The sequence below is a fragment of the Idiotropiscis lumnitzeri genome, chromosome 3, assembly GCF_059441095.1.
Source record: "Idiotropiscis lumnitzeri isolate Australia: NSW breed Sydney's pygmy pipehorse chromosome 3, RoL_Ilum_1.0, whole genome shotgun sequence".
Taxonomy (NCBI): domain Eukaryota; kingdom Metazoa; phylum Chordata; class Actinopteri; order Syngnathiformes; family Syngnathidae; genus Idiotropiscis; species Idiotropiscis lumnitzeri.
Window position 1 is genome coordinate 14,721,389 of NC_142393.1, and position 27,412 is coordinate 14,748,800.

The 27,412-nt window shown below is 40.0% G+C and overlaps 2 protein-coding genes across 2 annotated transcripts in view; one reads left to right on the plus strand and one right to left on the minus strand.

Moving 5' to 3' along the window:
* Nucleotides 1-261: 261 nt before the first annotated feature.
* tti1 (TELO2 interacting protein 1) lies at nt 262-15,867 on the plus strand. Its single transcript, XM_088292061.1, has 14 exons — nt 262-394; nt 824-1,568; nt 1,782-2,119; nt 2,192-2,474; nt 3,533-3,704; nt 3,804-4,096; nt 4,899-5,288; nt 6,509-6,668; nt 6,817-6,984; nt 8,211-8,362; nt 8,648-8,788; nt 9,295-9,499; nt 13,224-13,311; nt 13,573-15,867. Exons 2-14 carry the CDS (start codon nt 843-845, stop codon nt 13,772-13,774), a joined length of 3,318 nt encoding a protein of 1,105 aa, XP_088148187.1. The 5' UTR covers nt 262-394; nt 824-842; the 3' UTR covers nt 13,775-15,867.
* Nucleotides 15,868-17,665: 1,798 nt separating this feature from the next.
* Nucleotides 17,666-27,412, minus strand: part of vstm2la (V-set and transmembrane domain containing 2 like a) — a 38,016-nt gene continuing 28,269 nt past the window's right edge. Inside the window, exons 2-4 of the mRNA XM_088291801.1 lie at nt 23,456-23,625; nt 22,517-22,561; nt 17,666-20,223 (exon numbers count right to left, since the gene is read on the minus strand). Coding sequence (XP_088147927.1) covers nt 19,801-20,223; nt 22,517-22,561; nt 23,456-23,625 — 638 coding nt within the window. The 3' untranslated portion in view covers nt 17,666-19,800. The remainder of the gene's footprint in view (nt 20,224-22,516; nt 22,562-23,455; nt 23,626-27,412) is intronic.

The window sequence follows — 27,412 nt, forward strand, 5'->3', positions numbered from 1 at the left end:
ATATAACTTCCGTTTTATGTTTTTCAAACTAAAACAACAATGGTGCCTATACAACTGTAAAAATCGTGTGCCTTTTCAGAATAACTACCATTGTATTTATAAATTGATATATTATCTATTAAAAACATGTATTTGATGTTTTCAATCACATTCATATTGTTTATTCAAACTCAAATACATTTATTTTTTAAGACGAATCAGAAGTAGATAATTGTGAACCAAAAAAAAAGCACCACGTCTAACCTAAACGGTGTCATCGGCGCAAGAAAAGAACGTCATCCAACATTGGCGCTATGGCAGCTGATTGCCAGTCCGCAAGTATTCACTTTTCTTGAGAAATATTTTAGGCATTTTTTTACCGTAATGTGGGTTTTTTGAACTAAGGAAATTTAAGGTATGTTTTCAGTCTTATCTAATGCAATCACACAGCATTCTAGACATGAAGTTTCTACGTATCTAGATTTGATGACTCTGATGCTAGTTGTCAACAAATGTGCCTGGTTCCTATTCCAGAGAAGCACAGTATATACTATTTGCATAACATTTGTGAATATTGACTTCGGCGTTTTCAATGCAAATTGCAGTTAAAAGAAGGCAAAAGTGTAAAATTAGTTTCTCTTTATAGTACACATGGCATTTTACTCCCAGTTCTCAAGTAACTCTTTCTTAGCAACACCAACTTTCAATAGATGGATAGACAGGGAGACAGACTGTGAGTCATTGAGAGGTGACCCTAGTGAGAATAAACTGTTCGGAAGATGAAGGAATTTGAAGTCATGCCCTGTTTATAGCGAGACCTCTAATTTTTGTTCCTACCCCACAGAGAACGGGCCTCATCTGTAATGCCTCCAACCATGGCCCCTATAAGCGATCCAAAGATTGCTTTTGCCTTCCTGCGTCCAGCTTGTGTCCAGCTGACTCGCGTGCCTACTTTCAACAATGTCGAGACATTGAGTGCTCAGTTGAAAGAGGTCAACGATGCTACCCTGCAGCAGCTCCAAGAGTATGTCCTCTTCCCACTCCGCTTTGTGCTCAAAGTGCCCGGGCCCAAGAAGGACAATATGGTGCAAGCCGTGGTCAAAGCTATGAGTCACGTCCTGGAGAATACCTGCGTTCAGAGCTGGCAGACCCTCCATGACCTTTTCTCAGAGCTCTGCCTCTGCTTGTGTTCACCAGACAATCCTGGGAAACCTGCAGATACGTCAGAGGAGCTGAAATTAACAGTACTGGGATGCCTGGACGCCTTGTTTCATGCTGCATATGGAGATATTGTGTTCAAACTTTTTGAAGCCACGATACTGCCTGAGCTTGGAGCTGCTATTTCACTGCTTCTGGCTATAGCAGAGAAGGAGAAATCTAAGGATGTTCAAATAGCAGCCTTGAAGTTCCTTCAGGTGTTGACTCTTCAGTGTGACTGCAATGAGGATCATATCGTACCTTCCTCAGAGGAGCGGGAAGCTGTAGGCAAAGCCATGGCTTCGTTCTTACCTGGAGTTACAACGACAGTGGCCAGGATCATTACAGGAGATGTGAGGCAAGGCCATGGAGTCACAGTTAGGGCTGTCAAGGTACCACAAATTTTTTGTTTCATTATATGTTTTACAATTGATTGCCTAGGCAGCTTTCTTAACCAGTTGTGGTGGAAGCACTGGATTAATGGCATAAATACATTATTTTACAGTTTTAAAAAACACAAAACAAAAATGGTATAAATTGTTTCTGGACTGAAGTTTAAAGCTAGATGGAAGACATTTTTCTTTTCACACTATTTGTCATTTGAGGTTTGGTCCAGGAACGTCAGTCTCGTCATGGAAGATGCTCAGCTTCAGTCTAGTGAGCCAGTGACGTCTCCCACAGCGGACCTGGGGAGGCTGGGCCAGCTGCTGGTCCAGCGCACACCGGACTGGGTGAAAAACACGTCAGAAAAGCTGTGCTTGCTCCTGAAGAGGATCATCTCCAGCACGGCGGCACATCAGCATTGGAGAGTTCGACTGGAGGTGGTGAAGCTGGCTGAGCACCTGCTGGACACGTGTAGTCAGTCTTTGGGCGAGTGTGTCGGGCTGCTTCTGGAGGCACTGGTGGGAGCAATTAATGATCAAGAGCCCCGAGTCAGAGAGAGGTTTGTTTTTAATGGCTTGTTGGTTTGGCCAAATGTTATTAGCTTATTCTTGGCACATTTTCTCATTTTTAGGTGTGAAGTAGCACTCAGAAAAGCTTCCCAGAAAAATCGTATGTCTGTCCAACCCGAAGATATGAAATGTCAAAACAGCTCTCAAACGTTCACTGATGTCCTGTCAGAGAATCTCCACTCTTTAGCCACTTCACTGCCCAGACTGATGCGCACCTCCGATGACCAGAAGAAGCTGTTTGTCCTTAATGTCTTTCTGGGTTATATAAAACTCTTAGGACCATTGGTGCCTGTGGTGCTGAACTCTGCGGTGCATCTGGAGAGGATTTCCAAAGCTCTGATGCAGGTAACAACCGGTGTAGTGGCACTTATTTTACACTGTATGGAATGAAATAACACGGGTGGAACATGTCTCCAAATTACATCACGTTCCAAATTATAATGTTTGATTATGTTTTCCTCAGATTTTTTATAGCCTATTCAAATATTACTCAGCTTAATTTTCAAGTCATCAACTCATAGAGAATAATTTGAATGAAACTCCCAATGTTTTTTTTTTTTTTTTTCCAAAAATGGAAACTGTTTTTGTTAAAATGCACTGTTCCAAATTATTTTGCTCACCGGTGTTTGAAGACATTTTATAAATTGTAAAGAACTGGAAAATAATTTATTGCAGTTCTGTGATTGGCTGGCAACCAGTCCAGGGTGTAGCCCGCCTACTGCCCAAATATTGACGGGATAGGCTCCACGTGAGGAGAAGTGGCTCTGATAATGGATGGATGGATGAATTTGTTAAAGTTGTAGCATTAGGAGGTTGCATTTGTTTTGCAGAAAAAAAAAACACTTAATGACTCAATTAAAATATAGAAGTTAAATAAAAATTGTATCTATATAAATTAGTTGTTTTGGATAAAATGCAAATATATTGAATTCAATAGTTTAATACAACTGGACTGTCTTTGGGTAGTGATTCTTTTGAGTACCACTAGAGGGCGCCTGTGTAGCACCACAGTTAAACATACAGTACCACGCTTCGAGTAATGAATGCATAGTGAAGATGAGAGGTTTGGCAAATGGATGATTTAAGTTCTTACATTAACCTGTGAATATTCTCATTATTTCAGGCCATTATTTTCTCAGCACTTTGAATGAATCACAACCAAACTGTTCAGCTTGTCTTAGAATATGTTTTACTGCTCATCCGAGCAGATTTCATCAGTTCATGCTCAATGATTGTTTAGCACTGCTTTCGAGTGTTTCAAAAGTCAAAGGGTTTGACACACAGACTTTCCCTGCTGGTATTTCACAAACACAGTGGACAATGTGAAAATGGAATTCTACGGGCGATTGTACAGAAGCACAAATTTCTGCCAAGCCGTACAAATAAATTGGTGTTTCTCGCAGGTACTGGAGTTGGACGTCACAAATGTCCGTATTGTAGAAGAACGAGCTCACAATGCCGCAATAGAAACAAGCTCAGATTCACAGCACCCTGCTCACATACGGAGGAAGAATTTTCTCTTCTTTACAGATGAGAAAATCTTCTCTGTGCTCACAGAGATCTGTCGGACATTAGGTATGAGGGCTTTATCTACTTTGCGTGTTGTGTCGCGTCACGTCACCTATCTGTCGACACCCAAATCCATGAAGTTATTTTCCCATGTTGTACTTGTAGGTTACTATGGCAACATCTTTCTGCTGACGGACCACTTCTTGGATCTCTACCGCCAGTCCTCAGCATACAAGAAGCAGGCCGCCATGGTTCTCAATGAAATCATCAGAGGCGCTGCTGGCATCACTATCGTCGCTGAGGGAAAGCGCTTGGAGGGTGAAGGTGAAGGACTTCCTCACTCTCAGGAAGACCTAAAAGCAGCAGTCATGCTGGTCATGGAGGAATACATCAGCCTGAACAACTGGCACTTGATCACAGTCAATGAGGAGACTGTCAGAGAGCGACAGGACCAACAGGTAATGACACAGACGCCTTTCTATACAGACCCAGATGCATTATTAGATTTATTTTTTACCAATAGAGGAAGGCATGCAGCTGATCAGATAATGTGCTTTAAAAGAAAAACAAATGGTGCTGAAAAAAATTGTAACAGTTGTTTATTTGTTAATATTGGTTACAGTATATCCAAAACGTGTTTGTAAATACCTGAAAATACAAACATTTATTTTTTGTTTAGTATTTATGGTACTTTACGACTATATTTAAATATGTGGCTAGGGTTTGGCTCAGATAAAATATTCACAAAGTCTATTAAAGCATAAAAATTGCCTAAGTCAAACACGAGAGGCCGACTGGAAATCGAACATGCTCTACCCAATATGCCGTTTTTAAGAGTAGAGTTGGCCTTGACGCCAAGATTGTCAAATTTGTTAACGCTGGCATCCCAGCTTTTCAGGCATTAACACTGTTTGTTTATTAAAGGCAGACAGAAAAAACAATAACCCAAAATACAGACAGATAAAATGCATGCGCAAACACTTGTAGAAAAAAAGTAATACAAGTTCAAATTTTAATATGAAATCAAAAGATTTACACAAGTCAGAGTAATATTCAAAATGAAAAAGATGACCACACCCTGTTCTATGTTCTGGACCTCTCTGACTTTTAACTTATTTCCCCCAAGGGTAATAAAATGTAGAAAAGTAGATCTTCAGTAGCTATTGCTTTGCTTGGTAATCTCAAATTCATTGTGTTGTGTTGCGGGCCCCAAAAAATGTAACAAGATGTATTATTAATTTGCCCGTTTTCTATCCGTAGCTGCTGAAGCCGTCCGTCTTCCTGTCCATCTCCAACAGTCACGCCAACCCTCTCCAAGTTATCTCTTCCTCCTGTGCCTCCTCGCCCACCTCAACAGTCCACCAGCTCAACAGCAACATCTGGCAGCTGCGCATCCAGCTGGAGGGTGTGGCCTGCTTCGCCCAGGCTCTTGGACACAACTTCCGTCCCCTGCTCATGACATCACTGTACCCTGTGCTTGAGAAAGCGGGTGAGGAAACGCTTCTCATCAGCCAAGCAGCACTGGACTCCATGTGGGACATCAGCAAGGCGTGTGGCTACTTGTCCTTGAAGGAGCTGATTAATGACAACTCGGACTACCTGCTCAATGACATCTCACTTAACTTGCAGAGGCTCAGCCAGCATCCGCAGGTGAGTTTAACATATTAGAAGCCTTTTAAGTTTTTGGGTATTCTCACACATAGTTATCGTTTTTGGTATTATTGTGAACAGGCTAGACCAGGCGTGGGCAAACTACGGCCCGGGGGCCAAATGCGTTCCGTTAAACGTTTTAATCCGGCCCACCGAACTTGAAAAAAATTAAATGAATAAACTTTGTTAATGTTTTATTTTCTAAATACTGTGGTGTGTTGTAATGTTGTAATGCTTTTGTTCCCTTTCGTTTAAAATTAAATGTTTTTTTTTGTTCTTCGATGAGGTGAGGTTACCAAAACACTCCATCCATCTGCTCCTGGTCCGGCCCCTCAGTCAAATTTTAGAACCCATTGTGGCCCGTCAATCAAAAGGTTTGCCCACCCCTGGTCTTGACAGTCGAGATATATTGGAAACATGAGCTGGAAGTGTTTTGTTGCTTTTTAGGTCGCCACCAGCAGAGCAAAAATACATATACATCTGGTAAAGACTGTACATAATGCTAAACTTCTCCTCTTTCCTTCTCGTCCTCCACGACATACAAATATCTAGAACATTCAAGCTGTGTTTTTCAGCATACTTTCTTGACCATTGACTACTTTTCTATTTGCCAATACTATGGCACCATCTTGGAACATTAGAGCAAGAGTACATAAATAGGCTATCCTCTGATTTTCATTGATTAGCAGAGTGTAGATTTCACAGGGGAAAAAAATTACGAGGTGAATTAATTAAAGCGCTTTACTGAATATTGTATGCAAAAGTATCCTCTGAAATAGAGATCCGTAATTGCCAATATTTTACTTTTAGCGAGCATAAAATTCTAAAGCAATACATTTCCCCCCAATGAAATGCTTATTTTATGAACAGATTCTGACAATTCCCGCAACAATCAAACTGCCTTTTGTGTTGTTTTGTTTAAACCAAAGCGGGAAATTGCAGAACTTAGAAGGCTGAGCTGAAAACACTCTTCATACAAATCTGCTTTATTCACAGTCCGCTACTTTAATTATTGTTATCTTTATCATCATTATTCCAAGTTTTCATCATCCATCACTGGCTAAAATGATGCATCAGTCTAGGCTTTAAAACAAAGATATCCAGATATCACCAACCTCAATTTTAATTCAATAAATAAATACATTCCAAATGCAGTGCACCCAATATTGTGGAGACTTGTTGTACAAGGTTTGACCATGACCTTTGTCCCCGTTTTCCAGGCTCCACGTGTGCTGACCGTGATGCTGACTCACTCGGACTGCACTTTGCGGCCTCTGGTGCGAGACCTCATCCAGGATATGCTCATGGCTCTCGACCTCAGCTACGATAACACAGCTTCTCTCTTCTGCTCTGTACTGCACGCACTCATGAAGGCGCTTGGTGAGCTCTCACACGTGATGTCACGCTGTTAGCAAAGGGACATTTGTACTTCAAATTCTGAAATAAAACAGCGTCATCAAAGGAAAGCCCAAAATGCTTCCGGCACGTCACCTCATCTAATTTATATTCCTGTGTGCTTTTCTTCCAGCGAGATGGTTTCCTTTGAATTCTAGCAAAGCCAAAGAGTCTGCCCGGTCCAAGCAGACCTCTGCCGACCAAGAAGTCTTCAACATCCGCCAGTTCCTGCTGGACTACCGCAAACAGAAAGAGTTGGCAGAAGGCATTGGAATAGAGGAAGACGACCCTCAAGACATGGGTATGAATCTGTTGCTACAAGACAACATTTCTAATTTGTCTGGCCCCTTTCACCAACAAGTGTAAAGTAGACCTTAGTAGGCCAGGTTTTTCCTTGCTCACTGTTATGTGTGCAAGGTACCAATGGGGGATGATGGAAAAAATGAGTAAAAGCAGAGCTTCCAGACTAACTTTTTTTTTTTTTTTTTTTACTCCAAGAACAGTTGCCCGTGATTTAAAATTTACAATACAAGCAGAACTTTTATGGGTGCACACTATAAATCGATTTGCAAAGTAAATATTCATATTTCCTCTGATTTATGCACTGTATCACTGATAATACGTAGAAAGTTATCCCTAAACTGAATTTCATGCATATTTTTTGCCATGACCGTTTCCTCACAAAATGATTTGGCGCCATGATCAGGATTTTTCTCCTCTGGCTCTATAAATGTATTAAGGAGAATGTCAGCACTGCCGTTGCTTTGTCTTGGTTCACAAAAGTTATGTGAAACCTATAGATTTGCTTCATAATCTCAAGAACCGCCCCTTTTCACACATTAACCCAATCCCATTTGGGTTTAAAATACAATCCCAGACCACACATGTGCCAAAAATTAAATTTCCGATTTTAATGGATGGTTTCCCTATCAACAAGAAAGAAAAATCAAATGATATTAAAAACTCGGGCATAGCCCTTTAAACACAACCCTTAATATATTTTAAGAACACATTTCAAATACTCAACACCAAAAATATCCCTTTTCGGACCGTTTATTCGCACTGAACCAAACATAAATGAAAGGTGCAGCTTCTAAACAAAATTAACCTTGTCCCTGAAAATTTTGCAACAAGTTGTTAGCACTCCTGACACATGCCAAGCAGTTTGCCTCGTTTGAATTAATGACATTCTTTTGCTAAGTCAAATCAGACTGTCAACAACATGCATTTTTGAGCGTACTCTTAGAGATCGAGCGATAATGCTGCTGCAATGTTTCAACTGGCGGATGTTTTTCTATTGTGAAGTCACACTACCGGAAGTAGTCCAGTAAATTGACACACTCTCACTCGCCCAATAAAACATACACGGTGTGCTTCCGAGTACAAATGGAACGGAATTTAGTGAATATATCATTAGGGAGAGCAGAACAGCTCAAGGCTCGACTGTCTGTCAGGCCGCTCATGCGCCGATTTCCCGGGAAGCCAATGCGAAAGCAGCTCTTAACTGTCATACTCGTCCCTTTCCAGAGATTACCCCCCCAACAGAGTTTAAAGAAGTCGATGACGTTGATCCTTATGATGTGAAAGCCGAACTTCCCACCCACCTCAACATTACCAAAGATGTTATGGAGCGCTGCATTCATCTGCTGTCTGACTCAAATCTCTGCCTCCGACTCAAGGTTTGTTTTGGACATGACAACTCGTATATTTTTTTCTTTTCATGTTTGATTAGTTATGTATCTAATAATACAACTTTGAACATTAACACAAACTCCATCATGTGAATTGTATAAACAACCTGAATCTTAAGAATCTAGGCAACAAGAATTCCATATACAATGTCAACTACAGTTCTCAGTCTGCCACCGAATTCCACGTGTCAGTTCGATCCGTGCACAAGCAGACATCTAGCCAAACAGAATGCAATTTAGTATGTACAGCTTTACCTTGCGTTTTCCCCTCAGGTGCTGGATGTACTGGAGCTGTGTGTTGGTGTACTGAGCGAGAGAGAAAACGAATTGTTACCCATGGCCCATCGCTGCTGGCCTGCCCTTGTGCAGAGACTGACAGCTGACGACCCAATCGCTGTCCTCAGAGCCTTTGGGGTATGGAAGAAATAATCCCGCTTGCTGTGCCGTGTCTCACTTGTGCAATAACTTCTGCTGCATGCGCTTTTGTAATTTATCTTTAAAGTTAAGATGCTTTGTTTTATTATTTTAGCTTCCCAATCTTAACTGTTTTTATTTATTTTTACACTTGTATGACTATTGTGACCTAAACCGCTATAGTTAAGAATTTTTGTATTTTGGTGAGAGATTATTTCCTATAGGGTCACCTTTCGTCTGAATCTGAACAAATAGGAGGTTGTCAAGTGTCCGGGAATGTTTTTTTTTTTTTCTCAACTCTCTCATATTTGATTATTCCACCATCATATCATGCTGAAAATCTTCCTTGTAGAAGCTAACTAGAGTCAAATCCCAATCAAATTCAAATAATCCAAATATGCACAAATACAAAGCGTCAAGACTGCCTGAACGAAAATTCATATTCAGAAGTAGCTAGAATCCTAATTTGGCTTAGCACCAAAAAGAACACCTGCGTTTTCTTGCAGGTTTTGTGTACTTTGGGTCGTACTTGTGGCGACTTCCTGAGGAGGAGAGTCTCCAAGGAGATTTTGCCAAAGCTGACGTCTTCTCTGACTAAGCAGGCTACCATTAGCGCCAAAGCAGGAACCGTCTACACTCACACTCTGGCTTACAAACTGCAGCTGACGGTACTTGAGGGACTGGGCTCACTGTGCCAGAGTTTGGACCTGGGTAAGTGAACAGAACCACACACAATCGGAGGGCATGCTGCACTAACAGGACATGATACATGTGCAACATTTGAGATTGTTACTGTAAACAACATGACTACATTGAAAAAAAATGATAGTATCTGGGTACTAAAAACAATAATATTAATAATTCATATTATATTGCACGATTGAGAATTCTACTTTATGACTACTGCTTCCAATTACTTGTTTTTTCTGAACACCAAAATTCTTGGGGGGGGATTAAATTCCCATAAGTAGTTCCCATAAGTAGTTCCCAAAATGTCAACAAAATATAATATCCATTCCAAAACATTTGTTTAAAAAAAAACCTCTACTATATATACACACGCATACAGTGGAGACATATTCACATGCAGATACACCACCAGATGGCAGACTTGTACAACTGTGGAAAATATTTCTCCCTTGCGCACGATACTATATCTATACTATAATCAGGAATTTACCCATTGCACAATTAAATGTTGAAAAATAATAGTTTACTGTTTTATGTGTTTAGATGCACAAAATAGGCGTTTAAAATTAAAATGATACATGAAATTGTGATTTTTGTGCCAACTTTTGCACATCAGTAATGTACCTTAAAAGCAATTTAACGTTTGCATCTCTAATGCGATGAGCTATAATTTAAAGGGTCTAAGTCTAAAGCAACGTATACATTACCGGAAAGCAATTGCGTTAATGAATTCACCGTTTGAATAAATTAATCAAATGGATGAAACCCGCTTGTCACATCCTTTTAGTGTGCAGCCATCTTGTCATCTTCATATTACATCGTGTCTCAGTGGAATGTATTTAAAAAAACAAAACTTCTGGATGCCTTAATTACAGTAACGCTGCAAGCAAGATTCCCTCAAGGTCATTTTTGTTCCAGTATAATGAGAGCTGTTCCAAAGTCAATCAGCAGCATCTATTTTTTTTATTTTTGATAGAATCCTGCAGGGAAGTGTTTTCTGATTTAGTTCTCACAGGCTGTGTTGTGTGTAGGTTTTTTTTATTTATTTTTTTAAATTTTATTCCTATTATTTCAAATAGCCTCAAGGTACACAAGTATTTATTTTAAAATGGTCTAATTTAATTTGCTCTAGGTAAAAATATTTGTTTTATTTTCAAAATGTATAAAAAAAATATTTATTTATTTATTCATTCATTTATTTATTTAGACTTCTTCGTTTCCTTGATAGCCATTGTTTTACTGAAAATAGTTAACTTGTGAAATAAATTCCCAGTCAGTGGGGCCGAAAGGATTTTCACTTGTAGAGTCAGTACTTCACACAGTGATTCATGCATGTGGTTTGGCAAATTATTGAGCACATCACCAAATCCAAGTCCCGCCCTCACTACATCATGCTCTTCAATAAAGCTAATAATCTGTGCCAACACTGTACCTCTTCTTACCTTTGACATGATAGTCCTGTAGTGCCGCAGACCAACTCCGGGCGTCGCTTGGCAACAGCTGATGTTTGCCCATTTAGCTGCCAAGTCATGGGTAGAAAAACTCGTTATGGAAATCAGCCACAACGTTGATGCTTCATTGTGGCAAAATTCAGAATGGCTTCAAAATGAAAAATATCTCATTCACATATTTTCATGCTCTTTTTATAACACTGCAATGTCCGGATTTGACGTGGAGGACGTCCCACAAGCGGGGAAGCGAGGCAGGAGTGCAGGATCATTTAATTTAAAGAAAACTAAAATGCTAACAAAAGTACTTGGATTCGCAAAAATATGAAGTCCAAAACAACAATGAGCAAAGAAACTAACCACACACAAGGAAAAGTAACTTAGACTGCAGACAAATCAACAGGAACACGTGACAAAGAAACAACAAAGACTAAACTAAATTCTAACAAACTGACAATACCACCTGGACAAGACACGGTTAGTTGGAGCTGATTGGATAAAACAAGAGATTGGGCAAACAAGCTCAGGTGGACACAAGATGACAAGGCAGCCAAAGGAACACACGGAAAACATGAAACGAAATTCCAAGTCAAAAACCAAAATGAACTGCTAAAGTCCAGGCATATTAGGAAAGTAGTAATTGAAGTATTGTTAAAGTTACACGTCCCGTAAATCAAATAATTTGCAAACTATTGATTTTTGCAGGTAAGATGAGTTTTATATTATATTTTAACTGTTTTGCCGTCATCAATATTTATTCTTTAAACTAATAATTCAGTATAAGAAATTCAGTTGCTTAGAGTTTTTCAATGTTTGCCGCAGGGCTCGTGTCCCTATCCCCCTTATACAGGGGGGGATTTACTGTACTGGATTTCATCCCCACCCCCTCAATAGCACAAGGAGCGACTTTCTTAGTGAGGTGGTGATCATGTGACCGAGCAGCAGAGGAGAGAAACAGTCTGCGGCCGCATGCCGCCTCACTCTGGTGAATACCGATTTGGCTCCGGCTCGCCTTTGGGACGCCTGCAGCAAGCCAATTAGCAAGCCTCAGTCACACAGCAAGCCGTGGACAGACGCAAAAGCCCGCGGTCGTCAGCTTCTGCTTCAATTCCACCTTTTCTTCATTTACCGCACAACTACTAACGGCTACCTGAGTATTTGTGACTCCTCGCGCTTGCATGCCAAGCATCCTCAAAGAAGGTGGTCATGAGTGCAAGCAGAGAGAATGAAAGAAAAGGGATGGAAGTGGTAGCTGAATAATCCCATTGAACTCTGAAATGTGCACCGCTTCTTTTATTCTTGACACGCCGCGAGTGTGGGAAATCGACATGTTTTGAAATGAGGCTTGAAAGGAAGCCCATTTTGCACCTAAGGGAATGGCTAAGTGTCTGCCGGGGATGCGAGGATTGGATGAGATGGGAAGGGGGGCGGGGGGGTCAGAATGAAGAAAATAAGATGAAAGAGTTGAAGTAAGGCAACATGGGAGGGAAAGAAAAGTGGTCATTTGGCAGGCTTGTGACGTTCCAGTTGGGGTGAGGCAAGGTGGCTCGCTGGACTTGAAAGTGCAGCAGGAAGCCAGTGAGACATGAAGGAGTCCGTCGAGCTTTTCACACCAGCCCCCCTCCACACCTCACCCCCTCACCGCTTCAAAATAGGAAGAGGGAGCAGATGATAGCTCGATAAGCGCAAGCACCCCGCTGTAAGTCTCGTTCCCTCAGCCAGCCCTGCTAAGGTTTTAAAAATGCAAAGTCTCAAAAATTCTCATCTTATCTCCATCAATGTCTGGCAACAGAGATTTGACGATTCCAAAAAAAAAATGTAAGCACATAGCATATTATTGACGAGGGAAAATCACTCGAAAAATCCTCTGAGCTCCTTTGTCCATGGTAGTGTCATCTTGAGCAGAATATTTCAGTTGCAGTTGTGCCGCAGTCGACGTCGGTCGCCATGGACGCAGCACAACTTCCCATTGCTGTCGATGTCGTTTTCTTTTTCTTTAGCGGGCAAAATAGTAAAAGAGTTAATCAAAAGCAGCTCTTCTGATGACAGCCATGAACTGCGCTTCATTTTTGCCACCATTGCTTCAAAATGTAATTAATCTGCGATCACTTCCAAACAATCAACTCATCGATCACTATCGTCCCTCAGGAAATTTCGAGCATTAGAATATAATTGAATAGTGAAACAAATAAAGTAAAACGACTTATGACTGACTAAAGTGAAACAGTTAAGTAATGTCTGATATTTTTTTTCCAGGTTAAAGAAATGAAGTTGTTTGCTCTGATCTGTTTTTTCAGCTGAAGCGGACTTAAATGTTGTTTGTGACGCGTGCCTGCCCTACCTGAGCTGCAAACAACCTATCAGACTGCAACAAGCCTGCTTGAGGTAAAACCAAACCTCACTAAATCTCAAACCACAGCGTCAAAGCAGTCATTATTGCAATACCAAGTTACATTTGAATTGCCAATGTGTCATTTTGTTGTTGCAATCACGAAATTCAAAGATTTTGGTCCCTCATCATTTCAACAGTACTTCATTGACACCAATGACTACTTTTATGTCGAAGCGTTGAAAAGAATCCAGTTACTTTTTCACTGCCAATCCCGGATTGAATTTGATGTTTGATGTTGTTTCTCTGCTCTGGAGTGTTTTCCAACACTTGATCGAGGTGGACCCCGATGCCTTCTGGTTGACGTTGAATGAGATCCACTGCCCGTCTTCCTTCGTCCCACCGCGCCCCGACCTGCATCCCGTGAAGCTGAGCGGGATGGGACGCCCCAAAGATGAGTACTCGGACAATGTGCTCAAACTGCTGAGGGAGGAATTCGGCCAAACGGGTGACGAGTAGACCTGCTTGTGACTAATGCACTCCCAACGGACAGCTCAGTTAAGAAGGGGGTCGTGTTTGTACAGATGGTGTCAACATTTGCATCAGAGCTCTAATTTTATATGACTTCCAGGTTACCAGTTCTACGTTAGAACTGTGGCACAGGAGGGTTTTTTCCCCTCTCTCTTTGCACTGCAATCCGACCACCACATTATGACTTAACGTGGCATCCTGAAAAAGCTTTTTTACGATTTATTTTTTTTTAACCAATCATTTAGAATAAATGTTTTGGTCTTACAAATATTTTTGGTGTAGTTTTCAGTGACAGTTCGCACCAGCATATTGTTTGTCTGGGATGTGTGTATTACCTGGTGATGAAATTGTTAGGATGGCTCTGATCTGAAATCAACTTTATGTATGAAGAGTTAAAATATTCCAAAACAAAATTTCCAAATGTATTAATTAGTAATAGACCGATTATCGGCCGGGCCAATTATCGTGGCCGATATTTGGCATTTTGCCGATTATCGGCATTTGCCTTTTTTTAACTTTCAAGTTTGATCAATTAGAAGCTGGTTTATTTTGGCCCGCTGCAGCACATTTATCTCTCGCTCTTTGCTGTGCTTGTGGCCTTGCCTGCAGAATCAGATTGGCCCGCCCACAGTACCACTTGTTTGGTTCCTTGTGCAGTGGGCAACAGCCAATCAGCAGTAAGCTACCTGTTTGCTTTTTCACCTTGAGAAATTTTAATAAATGTCAGTCGACTACTCACAACTAATAGAAAACTAATTGCCCCCGTAAACATTAAAGTGATGTTTGCTTTGCGAACTATAAGATATGAAACTGAGCCTGGGAGCTTCATGCACTTTTTGTTTGACTTATTAAACTACTATTTTCCAATATTTAAAAAAATCATTAGCATGTTGCAAATCACCAAAGTTGTTTAATAAATATATGTTTAAAGGCATTTAAACTAAGTCAAGTTTTGGAGTTTTTATCATTTCACCCCTTTTTTTGCAACAAATGAATGTCGGCTTCAAATATCGCTTATCGGCCTCCATGACTACTAATAATCGGTATCGATAACGGCCCTGAAAAATGCATATCGGTCTATCACTAGCATTAATAGAATTTCTCAATACCAGCTAATAACCTTTTGCATTGTGTTAAATAATGACTCAAATGTAATATGACAATGACAATGTCGTGAGATTACAAGTGTTGCGGGTCTGCTCGTAATTACCAGTATCCTTTCAAATGGTACAAAAATATGCAAATGTTAAAAAACAACGCACATGGCTGATATTTTTCAAGATTTTCAGTCATTTCCAGTTAGTTAAATCATTCAACTCATTCAATATTGTTTGACCTGCCTGAATGTCTTTGTCATTGCGCTTGCATTCCAAATAGATTGTCGCAACCTTGCTTGAATTTTTGTCCTCCTGTTTCCTGCTGAAACAAACCATCTAAAATGACTTAGTTTCTTTTGTATTGCTGACAGTCTGCACTTGATCGCCTTTTCATATATTCATCGGCTTTCATGTAATGAAGGAATCGACGGCCCTGCCAAGCAGATAGTCTATCAAATAAGGCGAACAATGTGGCGGTCGCCTTTGAAAGGCCTTCCTGCTGTTATTCACGGGCAGCCGATGTATCACCCATCACAGCTGTTATTGCGCTTAAGCCTTCGCCATTCAGGTTGCATTTCAATAATGGAGGCCCAGTCACTCTCCATTATCTCATCACCTTTGTGGTCGGGGGGAGCCCTGAGCCTCCCACCTCATAGTACCGTAATGAATGTACGAGGCCGCCGCTGCGAGGAAAGAAGGACGCCACCTTTTCTATTTAGGCGGCCCGACTTAATGTAAAGCAAATGTGGCGCGCCGTCTCTTTATCTCATTGTGTGCCGCAGCTATTTATCCCCCTGCCAGTGCTGACAACAGCACCATTAGTCATCAGTGGCAACTCAGGTGGGAGGGGCCTTTGGCACACAAACACCTGCATATGGTGCTGCATTAATGCACACACTCAAAGCATTTTCATGACAAATTAGTATAATGTTAAAGTAGTACAGGAAAGAAAAGTGAAAATAATGTAAATAAAACTGAGTTTGAAAATACAAATTAAGCCTGGAGTAGTGCATCTGTGTGTATGTGTGCCTTTTTGACTCACTGAGCAAAAAAAAAAAAAAAAGTTGACTAAGCGATGACTTATATCTCGAAAAATTTGTCAGGCAAGGTACCACTGCAATTTATTTGTTAAAACAATACTACAAATGCATAATAATAAATAATACGAGCAATAAGAACAATAACATTGAAAACATACTAAACCATAATGTTTGGTACTAGTTTTTTTTTTTAATACAAGTACAGCAGAGTAGAATAATGGCTAGCAAGTTTTGATTTTTATATTAAAAAAATTTTTTAGTTTTGATTCAAATGACCTGCTCCAATAAGTGAATCTTATTGTAGTATGATGATTACTGCAAAGTGACCATTCTCAACCAATCAACATACACCTGGTGCAACAATAATATTTTTTTTGTTGTTGTTTAATGTTTGTATTGGACACTTTTGGACCCTTTACAGTAAAAAAACACAAACTGTGCGCCATACTGAAGTGAACCGAACTGGTACTTTGAAGCGGTGGCTGAAAGTCAAAAGGTAAGCTAAGCTGCATTATTAGCACTGATTCGGTTTCACGAACAGTGGTACCAGCGTTAGCTTCTCATAATAATGTGTGTGTTTTTATGTGTTTGTGATCTTGCATGTCATCGCTACATTAATTAACAAGCGCAATTCTTCCGAGTAGTTCCGTAATTATTGCCTCTGTGAATGATACGGTAATTGAACTGAAGTGAGCCCCCTTAGGTGACACTTTTAGGTATTTTTTTAAAGCCCTGAATGGTCTCTGACCTAAACATAATGGTGCCTTAAGATAAGAGAGAGTTTTTGGTTGACTTTCTTTCAAAGATTTAGTAAAGAGTGCTGTCTGTCGCAGTGAGCTCAACTCGTTTCACAACAATCAGCAGTTTGGCAGAGTGCACAATTGTTCAGAAAAGAGGCTTCAAGTTGTTTATTGCCATTCCTAGTGAACATTTACTGTCCAACTCAACATAAAACCCAAACACAAATGTTGGAGCAACACATGGAGCAGCCATATATTCTTCCTATGTGAAGAGCGACTAATATTACTGCGGCTTACTGGGGAGTTATAATTTAAGACCGAGCAGCACAAAGTCCATTGGATTGAAATTTTAAAAATGTGTCAAAATGTGTTTAGTCAAGTCCTCACTTGAGATCTGCCCAAACTGTCGAAATATTTCAACCAAGCCTGAAAACGTAATTCTTTTTCATGAGTATAAAATCTTATTTTTCATTTTCACCTCCTTGCTTTTATTAACCGAAGTGATTTTAAGTCTTGTGACAATTTACAGTTTTGTTTTGTCTTTTTATTTATCCTGCTTCTGCATCAGGATTTTTGTTGAGTCTCAGTGACCATTTATACTGTTCAATGGAGACTTCAATCTCCGCAGCGGCTCCAGGTGGCTTTAGAAAATTAATCATGGGTGATTAGTTTTGGCTTAATTCTAAATGTTACAATTACGGTAAACCGTTATAATAAAACATGATTTCTTTTCTTAACAAAACATTCAAATGGCTCTTTGAGTATTAAATGTATTAAAAAAAATAAACTGAATCATGCTTATCTCATTTACTACCATTGACGGCTAAAGACGTCAAAGATCCCTTTTTTTTTTCTCCACTCGGCTGGTAGTGAATGTTAAGATATAGCCAGAAACACCCCCAAAAAACATTTGGACTACGAAGCCAATTAATCTGTTTCAATGTAAATGTTCCTTCAAGTGTTTTGTGTAACGTTTCCCCTCAGGCAACAACGACACATGAATAAATGTTTGTATGCTATTTATTTTCTGTGAGGCATACACTTTAGCATGAGCTCAAACTGTGCGCGGAGCAATTTACATATTCCTTCTTATTTTCTTGACTAGCCTTGGAATCATAGCGACTGATGGAAAGAGTCCTTCAGACTCCTTCATCGAGTGTTCTGTAGGGACTGTTGTTGTTCTCTTGAATAGAGTAGAACTTTCCACAAGGTCTTTGAGGCAAAACAGGCTGCATGCTTACTCATTCGCATCATCCCAAATATTCACTCTGTCCCGTTTGGATCCCTTTGGAGCAAAGTAGCGTCCCCCACGGGCTGAGGCCTGCGCTCCGCTCAAGCATGTATACAACAAGATGATTATTAGTGGTTACAAAAATGGCAAGAGATGAAATGGAGTCTCTTAAGCCGTTGCCAACATCACCCAACCGCTCAGAATCGAGAGCCAATCTCTTGGAGGTAAATACTAAGATAGGTTTGTGAAAGTGTCATTCATCTGTCTGTACAGCACTTTTTGAAAAAAAAATAATAATAATAAGAAGGAACAGAAACACAGGAGATAAAATACAACAAGATATTTTAACAACCAAACAATATTCAAAATGGGAGGGAAGTAAATTGCCATCTTTGAATATTTCTTTGAAAAGGATTTTAAGAAAACAAGCGACCATGCATTCACGTCATGTCATATTGTACAGCGTTATATACAAATTAGATTAGAGGCTTACAGTCCAAAGGATTGAGGCTTTTTTTTTTAATGGCTGATGAGCAAGAGAACATTGTTGTTATTATTATTAAAATACAAGGCTGAATATACCAATATTGTATTTGTTTTCTAAGAAAGTCTTCTAAACAAAGATCACATTCATAATTTTGTATGTACAGTATTTATTCAGTAGGTGAGATCCATGTGGAATTGTCTCCTTGATTTTTCTTCCGTGAATTGAATGGAAAAGCTCAGGCTGGTTTCGCTCATGACAAATCGCTGAATCAAAGCTAATGTCAACAAATAGGTTTGTGTTTTTCCATCGCAGCCAAAACGGTTGCTTGTTTAATTTGTTAGCAGGTTGAAGCAAAAACAACAGCGAATTTTGTCATGAGGGTGGCAAAAAAGGAATACACTCTTTGGGGACAACATTTTCTGTAGGTGTAAATGCTTGTTTTTCTTGAAGAAGCCTGCGATTGACTGGCGACCAGTTCATTTGCAACTTTGGTGAGAACACAAAATGGGCGCAGGAATGGATGTTTAGCCTCGACCAAGTATGACATTTGATGAGTGGTTTTGTTTGATGGTGAGTGAGTTCATGTGCAGGATTATGCAAAAAAAAAAAAAAAAAAAAGATTTTCACAAAACTTGAATCATGGGCCAATAAAAGAACCAATTAGATGATGCAAATCCAGTAGCATGAATGGAGCAGTTCAGTGCATATATGCACTTTTGCATTTTTGGGGGGAGCTGAAACCGAAATTTAAAATGTAAATTATTGACATTTATGGCTACAATGTTAGTTAGCTCAACAAAAGCGAAAGTTGTCTCCAAAACAATTTGCTGAGTTGTTTTTTCTCATATCTTTGTTGTGGGACAAATACACGAGACAATTGGTTGTGGAAACTCTTATTTCTTTGATGAAAAGCGGGAAAGACAATTTTCACAACTGAAAATGTTTTAACTGACCAACTTAAAAGTTTGACGTTTGTTTCTTAAAAATGTTGAGTTCTTGCAACTTTTTTTTTTTTTTACAATTTAATCAAAAGGTTATGTTCATATTTTGTGTTGGAAGATGTTTGCTCTCTACTGAGTGCTAGTCTTTTTTTTTTTTTTTTTTTTTTGGATACAATGAAGGATTGAGAATGCAGATGTGTGCCCACTTCATGCAAGGTAAAACGAAGTCAAATTGGTCATTTCAGAAAAAGGGCACGTCAGCTCCTCTTGTGATAACCATGAAGTCAACCATGACTGACACAAAATATAACAAATTTAAAAAGCAAAGCTACACATTTCCATCACAGAGCTCCCAATAAGCCGTGCTTAACATTTAGATGAGATTGTGGTTTTCGGCACTGTTTGGAACGTGTAGCGTTTATGCGCGACATAATTTGCAATCTTATGTGCTTTATTTTTTTTTTCCGATGTAATCAGATTACAGCACACAGCTGGGCTCATTGGAGCAGTCATTGTTGCTATGGTTACTGTCCACATCCCGCTTCCTCAGCTCTCTCCCTGCTTGGTGCTGATCACCGCCGCTGGGGTGGCTGTGCTGCGAGGCGGAGGAAAGTCGCTTGCTGTGCTCCTGGGTGCGCCCCTCATGTTGGGGGTGGCTGTGAGCATGCTCGAAACCCGAATCGCCTTTGGTGTCATCCAGCACCTGGAAGTTGTCATACTGGTTACTGGTGATGATGTCGCTCTCAGCTACTACCTGCAGGTAAGCGCGCACGCGGTGGTGGCGCGCCCCTTCTTCGTCACTGAAGTCGATGACCCGGCATTCGTAAGTGCCCTCGTCGGACGATTTGATGCGGGATAGGCGGAGCTTGTGGGAAATGTTACTTCCCACAACCTTCACTACCTGGTAATAAATGAGAAAAAGATCACAAAAACATAAGGTGAGATGAGGAAAATCATGCTCCACTGCATCCACAGTTGGACTTTAAAGTGTCTGTAAAACGAATCTAAAGATATCTTGGAAATTTTAACAAAGAAACGAAAGAACCAAAAGCAATGAATCGACAGAGAAAGAAAGAAAACAGGGACTTAAAGCTGCACTTCCAGGAAAGTGTGAAGTCACATTTATCCCACTTGGATTGGACCAGTTATGACCTGAAAGTATTCCAGGCAAATGTAAACAACAAGAATGGCTGAAAAAATATATATATATATATATATTTTTTTTTTTTCTTGATATCTTATAAAGGTTTAATACATTTCACCTAACTTCATGCAGGGAGATAGCGGCACATCTTGATGCAGTTAGTACAACTGAAGTTATATTGAATACCTAAATTAATAATAATAACTAAATAATGCTGAATATAATTTTTATCATCTTGTCAATTATGTTTTGCCATTGACAGTCTGTGTCTTCATGGGGGTTGCCGTTGTCGAGTGACATCAGAATGAACTAGGTCTCTGAAGTTTTTTATTATTGTTTTTTTTTCTCCCACAAAGTGACTTGACGGGCCAGTTCTGCGTCACGTTCCAGTGCACATTTCTTGGTCCAAGGTAAAAAAAACTCGAATTGCACACTTTCTTGAAATGCATCATTGATCAAAGTAAACTGACGAGACAATGAAGAAAACCTGGACAAGACACGAGTGGCTGGGGAAGCTGATTGGAAGACACAAGGGGGTGTCTTGGTTAAGGAGCACAGGAGGAACCAAAAAAAAAAAAAAAAAACCTCAGCACAGGACAAAACATGGAGAAGAAAACTAAATATTGTATAACCTAAACAAGAAAAATACAAATCATGAATAAAATAATTGAATTACAAAAAAAAAAATCATAAACTATGTCACTAAGGTGTTAACCACTCTTTTTATCATATCTGAAGTTCGATTAAGATGTAATGTACAGCACGTACCTCACGACAACACTTTGGAAAAGATGTGTGTGCGCGTATGTGAGCGTGAGTGTGTAGCTCTAGTTTAATTTCCCTTCAGCTAAATGAAACTCTCCTCTCATTACAACACGTCCGTAGTTAATATTCCCAGATGATGGCTTACACAAGCACAGCCTTCCTGCTCATCTTCAAGCGGGAGACACGCAAAATTATGACCATTAGCACAATGTAATGAGCTCTGATACAACAACTATATCAAAAAATTGCTCCTCGTACCTTTTGAATTTATTCCTTGAAGTTTATGTCTGCAGTGTTTAAGTACGAAGAAATATTGCACTAAGCTACGTCTTATTGATGGAGAGTTTGGATTTTTTTTCTTTTTTTTTTTTTTTAGCATGTGCATTGCAGACTTCCAAATCTGGATCTCACCTGCACTAAATGGAACAGTAATTGATGTAAACACGACCGGAGCGTGAACACGCACGCATGTGGATCATCTAAAGCTGTCGCATGGTTCATTATTCACCAGGCAACATCTTTGACTTGGCGTCTGCTCCTATGGATATGGGACGCCAAGCTCATCATGATTCTCCAGCTGTACACGCACACTCGCAGCTCGCTGGTCTCTGTGCCGGTATTTCTTACATGTATGTATTAATTCATAGCTCTTACGAATGTGCAACTCATTTGCATATCCTTTGAAAACATATTGAGCAAGATGTGGAAGCATTTGTGTTATCAATGTATAAAAGTATACGAGGTATTTAAAATCTTGAAACTGGCATCAGAAAGACAGACTGATTTCAATTTTTCGACGTAATCCCGCCAACCGTACTTGGTATACTGACTCATATTTTATGGTTTCAAAACGAGCTGGGGGGAAAAAAAAGTCATTACAGCTGGAAAGCTGGAGGCTTTTGCAAAGTCGTTACAAAACAGTACAATTCAATGAAATGAAAATAAGCACTTGTACCCGATGTGGTGCTACCTGCTCCTCTCTATAGGCCACGTTACCATGGAAACCAGAAGGGTCATAAGAAACCATACAGTATGATTAGCTTCCCAACCTGTCCTCGGAGTCTGAGCGGCAGCTTTAACCGTTAAGTGGCCGTGAAGACCATCGAGGATGCGTCAAGTGCAAATAAACAAAAAAATCCCATCCCAAGTGTGTGAAATGGGATAAGCAACACGGACAAATTAGCCAGAACACGAAATGTGAACGTAATCACAATGCGGTTGGGCTTCATATAATCATCTACGATTCTTAACAGCAGGTTTCAGAGCAGAGAGGCTATTAACTCACGCTTATCTTTGTAGCATCCTTTGGCATCTCCTCCTCCGGAGATACCTGGGAATAAATACGAAGAGAAAGCATTACATCCCAATTAGATGCGAACACGAGTGTCAGTTTTTCAGAAAGTGAACCATGGAATGAACCGAGGGATTTAAAAGATTATTAAAGCATCACGGCGCACTGTATCGTAGCAATTCCCACTTGGAGGATATTGCAAGCATGCGCTCTAATGCAGAGGTTCTGAACTCTTGTCACGCTGCGGGTCGCATTCTCCTATTGCTGCACTTTTATAAGTAAGGAGCAATAAAGAAAATGTATTGTTCAAGCACAGCTCTTGAAAACATCAAATTTTAGACAGCTACACGTGCTTAAAAAAAACAAAGATGAACATGACAGTTGCATTTACAAAAATGAATACAGTTAAGTTAAATATCAGAATTGATCAAAATATGGCCACAAAATTTCACTTCTATCTTGGCACTGATCTCTCCTTTTTTAGGGGAGTCCCTTACATTTCATTTTCATTTCATGCACAAGTCAATATGGTACAAAAGTGCCGCAAATATGATTATCTACTGTTACACCCCAGATAATTCCGTTTCTGACTCCTTCTTATTAAAATAATATTTTCCCCAAACAAGGCAGGTCCCACTTTAAATTTCACCGTACAGTTCAGTTTACTACAGCAAATTTGTTCATCGGCGTCTATCATTAACCAATGCGAATGCAGTAATAGTGTCAACGGCAGTAAATATTTGCGTGAAAAACATTTCTAATTCATCATCATAAAACAATTGAGTGAAAAACAACTGAATTCTAAACAATTTCCTAATAATTATCCAAATGACATATTATGGTCACATTTGTAATCTGTAATCTTGTCTGATCATGTGTTTTAGCACAGGCAGTACAACTGAGGGATTTGTGATTTTGTTATCTTGATGTTACCTCATTGTTTTTCCACGGTTGCCCGTCTGTCCAGTCCATATGGTTCCGGATGTACCACCATTGGATCTCGAGAGAGTAGGAGGGCATGCCGGCCCCCCTGAACGAGCAGGCCATCTCCACATCTTGACCCCTCTGAGCAGTCACATCATGAGGCACTTCCGTGAACATGGCTGCACACACAAGTTAGTTTGATTTAGAGCGCTGTCTGCATACACTTGACTTTCAAGAAATCACATCAACGTTATCATCATGAGAGCCCGGAGATTAAAACAATGAGGCCGATTTACTGAATATTACCCTAGAAAAGCATTTTGAGGAAAGAATTGGCGTGATTTTTTTTTTTTATTATTTCGCTCTGTGTGTGTGTTTTGTATTCGTGTCATTTTTAAAATCCCCTGCATGTTGCTGTACTCCTAGATTTCCCAGTTGAATTAAGAAAAAAATAGATATAATTCAAAGCATCAATGCAACACCTGCTCACAACATGCTGACATTGTCTGTTGGATCTTAAAGTATTTGTCACCACAATTGAAACGTGTTGCTGATGCTGAAATACCCACACTGAATAATTTCCCTTTTTCACGGTTCACTGCAGCAGAAATGAAGTGCCATTTTACATTTGCAAGACAATCCAAATGAGTATTTCTCATTAAATAACCTTATCATGAGGATTATAAGAGCCTTTGTTGCCATGCTGAGACATCTTGAAACTGATTTACTCACCATACTCATGTGTTGTATGAGCACTGTTGAGGAGCCTTTAATATTGATGTTAAAATGTATATATTTTTTTATATATCTTAGCACAATTCAGAGCTGCAGGGTTCGATTCCGGTTCCGACCTTCCAGTGAGGAGTTTGCTAATTCTTCCCGTGGCTGCGTGGGTTTTTTCCAGGTACTCCGGTTTCCTCGCGCATTCCAAAAACGTGCATGCTAGGCTGTTTGGACACTCTGAATTGCCCCTTGGTGTGCGTGTGAGAGCGAATGGTTGTTCGTCGAAGATAGCTGGGATCGGCTCCGGCGCGCCTGCGACCCTCGTGAGGAGAAGCGGCTCGGACGATGGATGGATGGATATATTTTAGCCGTAAATGTACATGTCTGCTTTTTAGTTAAAGGGAAGTCAAAATGTGACTGAAGGCCTATGTATTGCATTTCCCTAAATAGAGGTCCCCACTCCAAATATGACACTTAAATAAAATAACAGTATGCACTAATTGATGGGTTTATAAGTCCACACCTGACACCTTACTCCAAATTGACACCGGATTTAGGTTACCAAAAGGGGTAAAACAACATCACCACAAGAGAAATAAAAGCTTGTTGGTATTCGACAGAAGGCGGTGAAGAACCGAACTGGCAATAGCACGTCCAATCAGATCGCTCTGATGTCATCCCTTTACTGCTCACAGCCACTAGTGGGCTCATTTGCATGGTGATTGCTAAAATATCGCTCGAAACGGCAGTCGTGTGGAAATATGAAAAGATCAAGCATCTTCAAGTTGAAAGAGTGTACGTTTCTTCACTGTAACCCTTCGATGCTGGAGCGTATTGATGTTATTCAGGGCGCACAAGCAGACATTCGGGATGCAGAGAGTGGCGCATAACTGCATCTGTCAGATTAAACGCTGCTGTCTTTGTACAGGAAAGTAGAGGGCCGCAGTATGTGGCAGATACGCACTATTCATAGAGACAAAGGACACATAAACATGAAAACCAAACGTGTTTTAAGACGCAAGAGAATCAACAGTCTGAGAATGATACGAAGCCTGAATAGTAAACATGCTGTGGCTATAACTGACAGTGGGGAAAAAAAAGAAAAGCACACGTCTATTTTTAATGGCCTTTATACTCGTATCTCAGTAGACGTATATCAATAACAGCATCTTCAGAGGTATATTTATTTTTTTCATTCTTTGATCTATATATTTTAGCAGCATGTGTAGATAGAGATAAGCACGTGTGCCCCGCAATCAGCAGATCTGGGTTTGAATCTGTTGGATGAGCTCTGTAGATTCCGTAGGTTAATTAAAGACTTGCTCTAATCTGTCCACAGGTGTGAATGTGTCAATGGTTGTTTGCCTACAGGTGCTCTGCTAATGGCTGGTGATCATAAACAGGATTCGATGGCCCTGGGCCGCAATGGTACTGTGTCGGTCCATTGCATCCCTTCCAGATACTGGCCCGATCGATTCCAATTTTCATAAATACATACAATGAAATCAACAGCTTTTTTCACCAATTTTTCCATTTCAGTTTATTTTATTATATCCATCAATTTTCTAAGATGCTTCTCTTCACGAGGGTCGCGGGCGCAGCTGTAGTCTATCCCAGCTGTCTTCGGGCAGTAGGCGGGGGACACCCTGAACTGGTTGCCAGCCAATCGCAGGGCACACAAAACCCAACAACCATCTGCGCTCACACTCGGGACAATTTCTAGTGTTCAGTTCACCTGTAATGTGGGAGGAAACCGGAACACCCGGTGAAAGGCCACGCAGACACGTGGGGGGGGCATGCAAACTCGACACAGGAAGGACAAAGCAGGAATCGAACCCTGCACCTCTGCACTGTGAGGCCATCATGCTAACCAGTCGGCCACATAACATTACAGACAGTTTTTAATACGGTGGATTGTTATTTTAAGAGTTCACTTATACACATTAGTTTTTCAGTTTAATTGTTGCTCCATATTAAATACACCAAACTGTATGTGCTCTGTTGAAGGTGACCAAAAACTAAAATCTTCTTAATTAGCAATTAAGAACAAAAATAATGTAAATTATGTTTAAGCAAGATATCACCCACAATTTCTCATTGCCCACTGGGCATAATTAAGTTAATTGCAAAATGATCAATTCACTCTTTCAAACAAAAAGGCAACAAAAACCTTTAGAAATTACCCTTTGTTGCGTTAAAGATATGCACCTGTGTGTTAGAAAAACAGTATAAGCCTCAAGTCAAACGTTTTTCCTGTGCATTGATCAACCGTGCTTGTATTTGTCTTTTGTGATATGCCAAACGGTGCACCCGCTATTGATTTGACATGACTGAACCAGCAACAAAAGCCCCCCCACGCGCTCTTGTTGAGAATATTCAAAGCTGCACGGGTCACTTTTGTGCAAGAGATTGTGCCAGCAAAATTGCTCCCAGCACTAATAATCTATATTCTCCGCACTCAACTGTGAAGCCCGCATTCTGCTGCACATTTGAGGGCAGCCCTGATGCTTTTATTTACACAAAGAGCAGGACAATGATAGTTATCAGCAGTCTATTCAAATGTATTTCTAGCCCTACAATGACATTATTTTCTTTGCGGTCTGTTCTTCAGTGGTATGTTCAGTAATCAAATTTATCCCTCATATCGCTTTCATACTAATTTCATGTAAAATATAATGAATGAACAGTACATATTTGATTAAATACAAAATTAGGAAGGGGCATAAAGGCTACTTTAAAAACAACAAAATTTACAAGTCATAATTATGAGTGAAAAGAGAAGTTTATATTTGGAATTCGGGAGTTACAATATAGTTATAATAGTTTATGGAATAAAAAATGTTCATTTTCAACTGGCTTAAACCTTTAATTATAATGAAAAGAATCTGAAAATTTTGCCTCTTCATTTTTTCCAGAGCATTGTTTAGGTGCTAATTTGTGAGTAGTATCAGAATTGCCACAGCTACATTAAAAATGTAATCTAATTACGTAAACTGATTAATTAATTTACCGAATTCAATATTTTCACATTGAGAAAAATCTTGAGTTTTCTCCGAAATGGACGGGGCACAGAATTCCTAAATCTATAAATGTTGTGTGACTTTGATGCGCACTGCATTTGACTGCCTGGGAACAATTCCTGGCGGCATGCTGCTTATATAGAGAAAGGGCGGATGTGACTGAGGACGGCATGCAGACGTTAAAGGGCGAAGGGCGTGCGTGAAAGAAGACGCTAAAGTTACG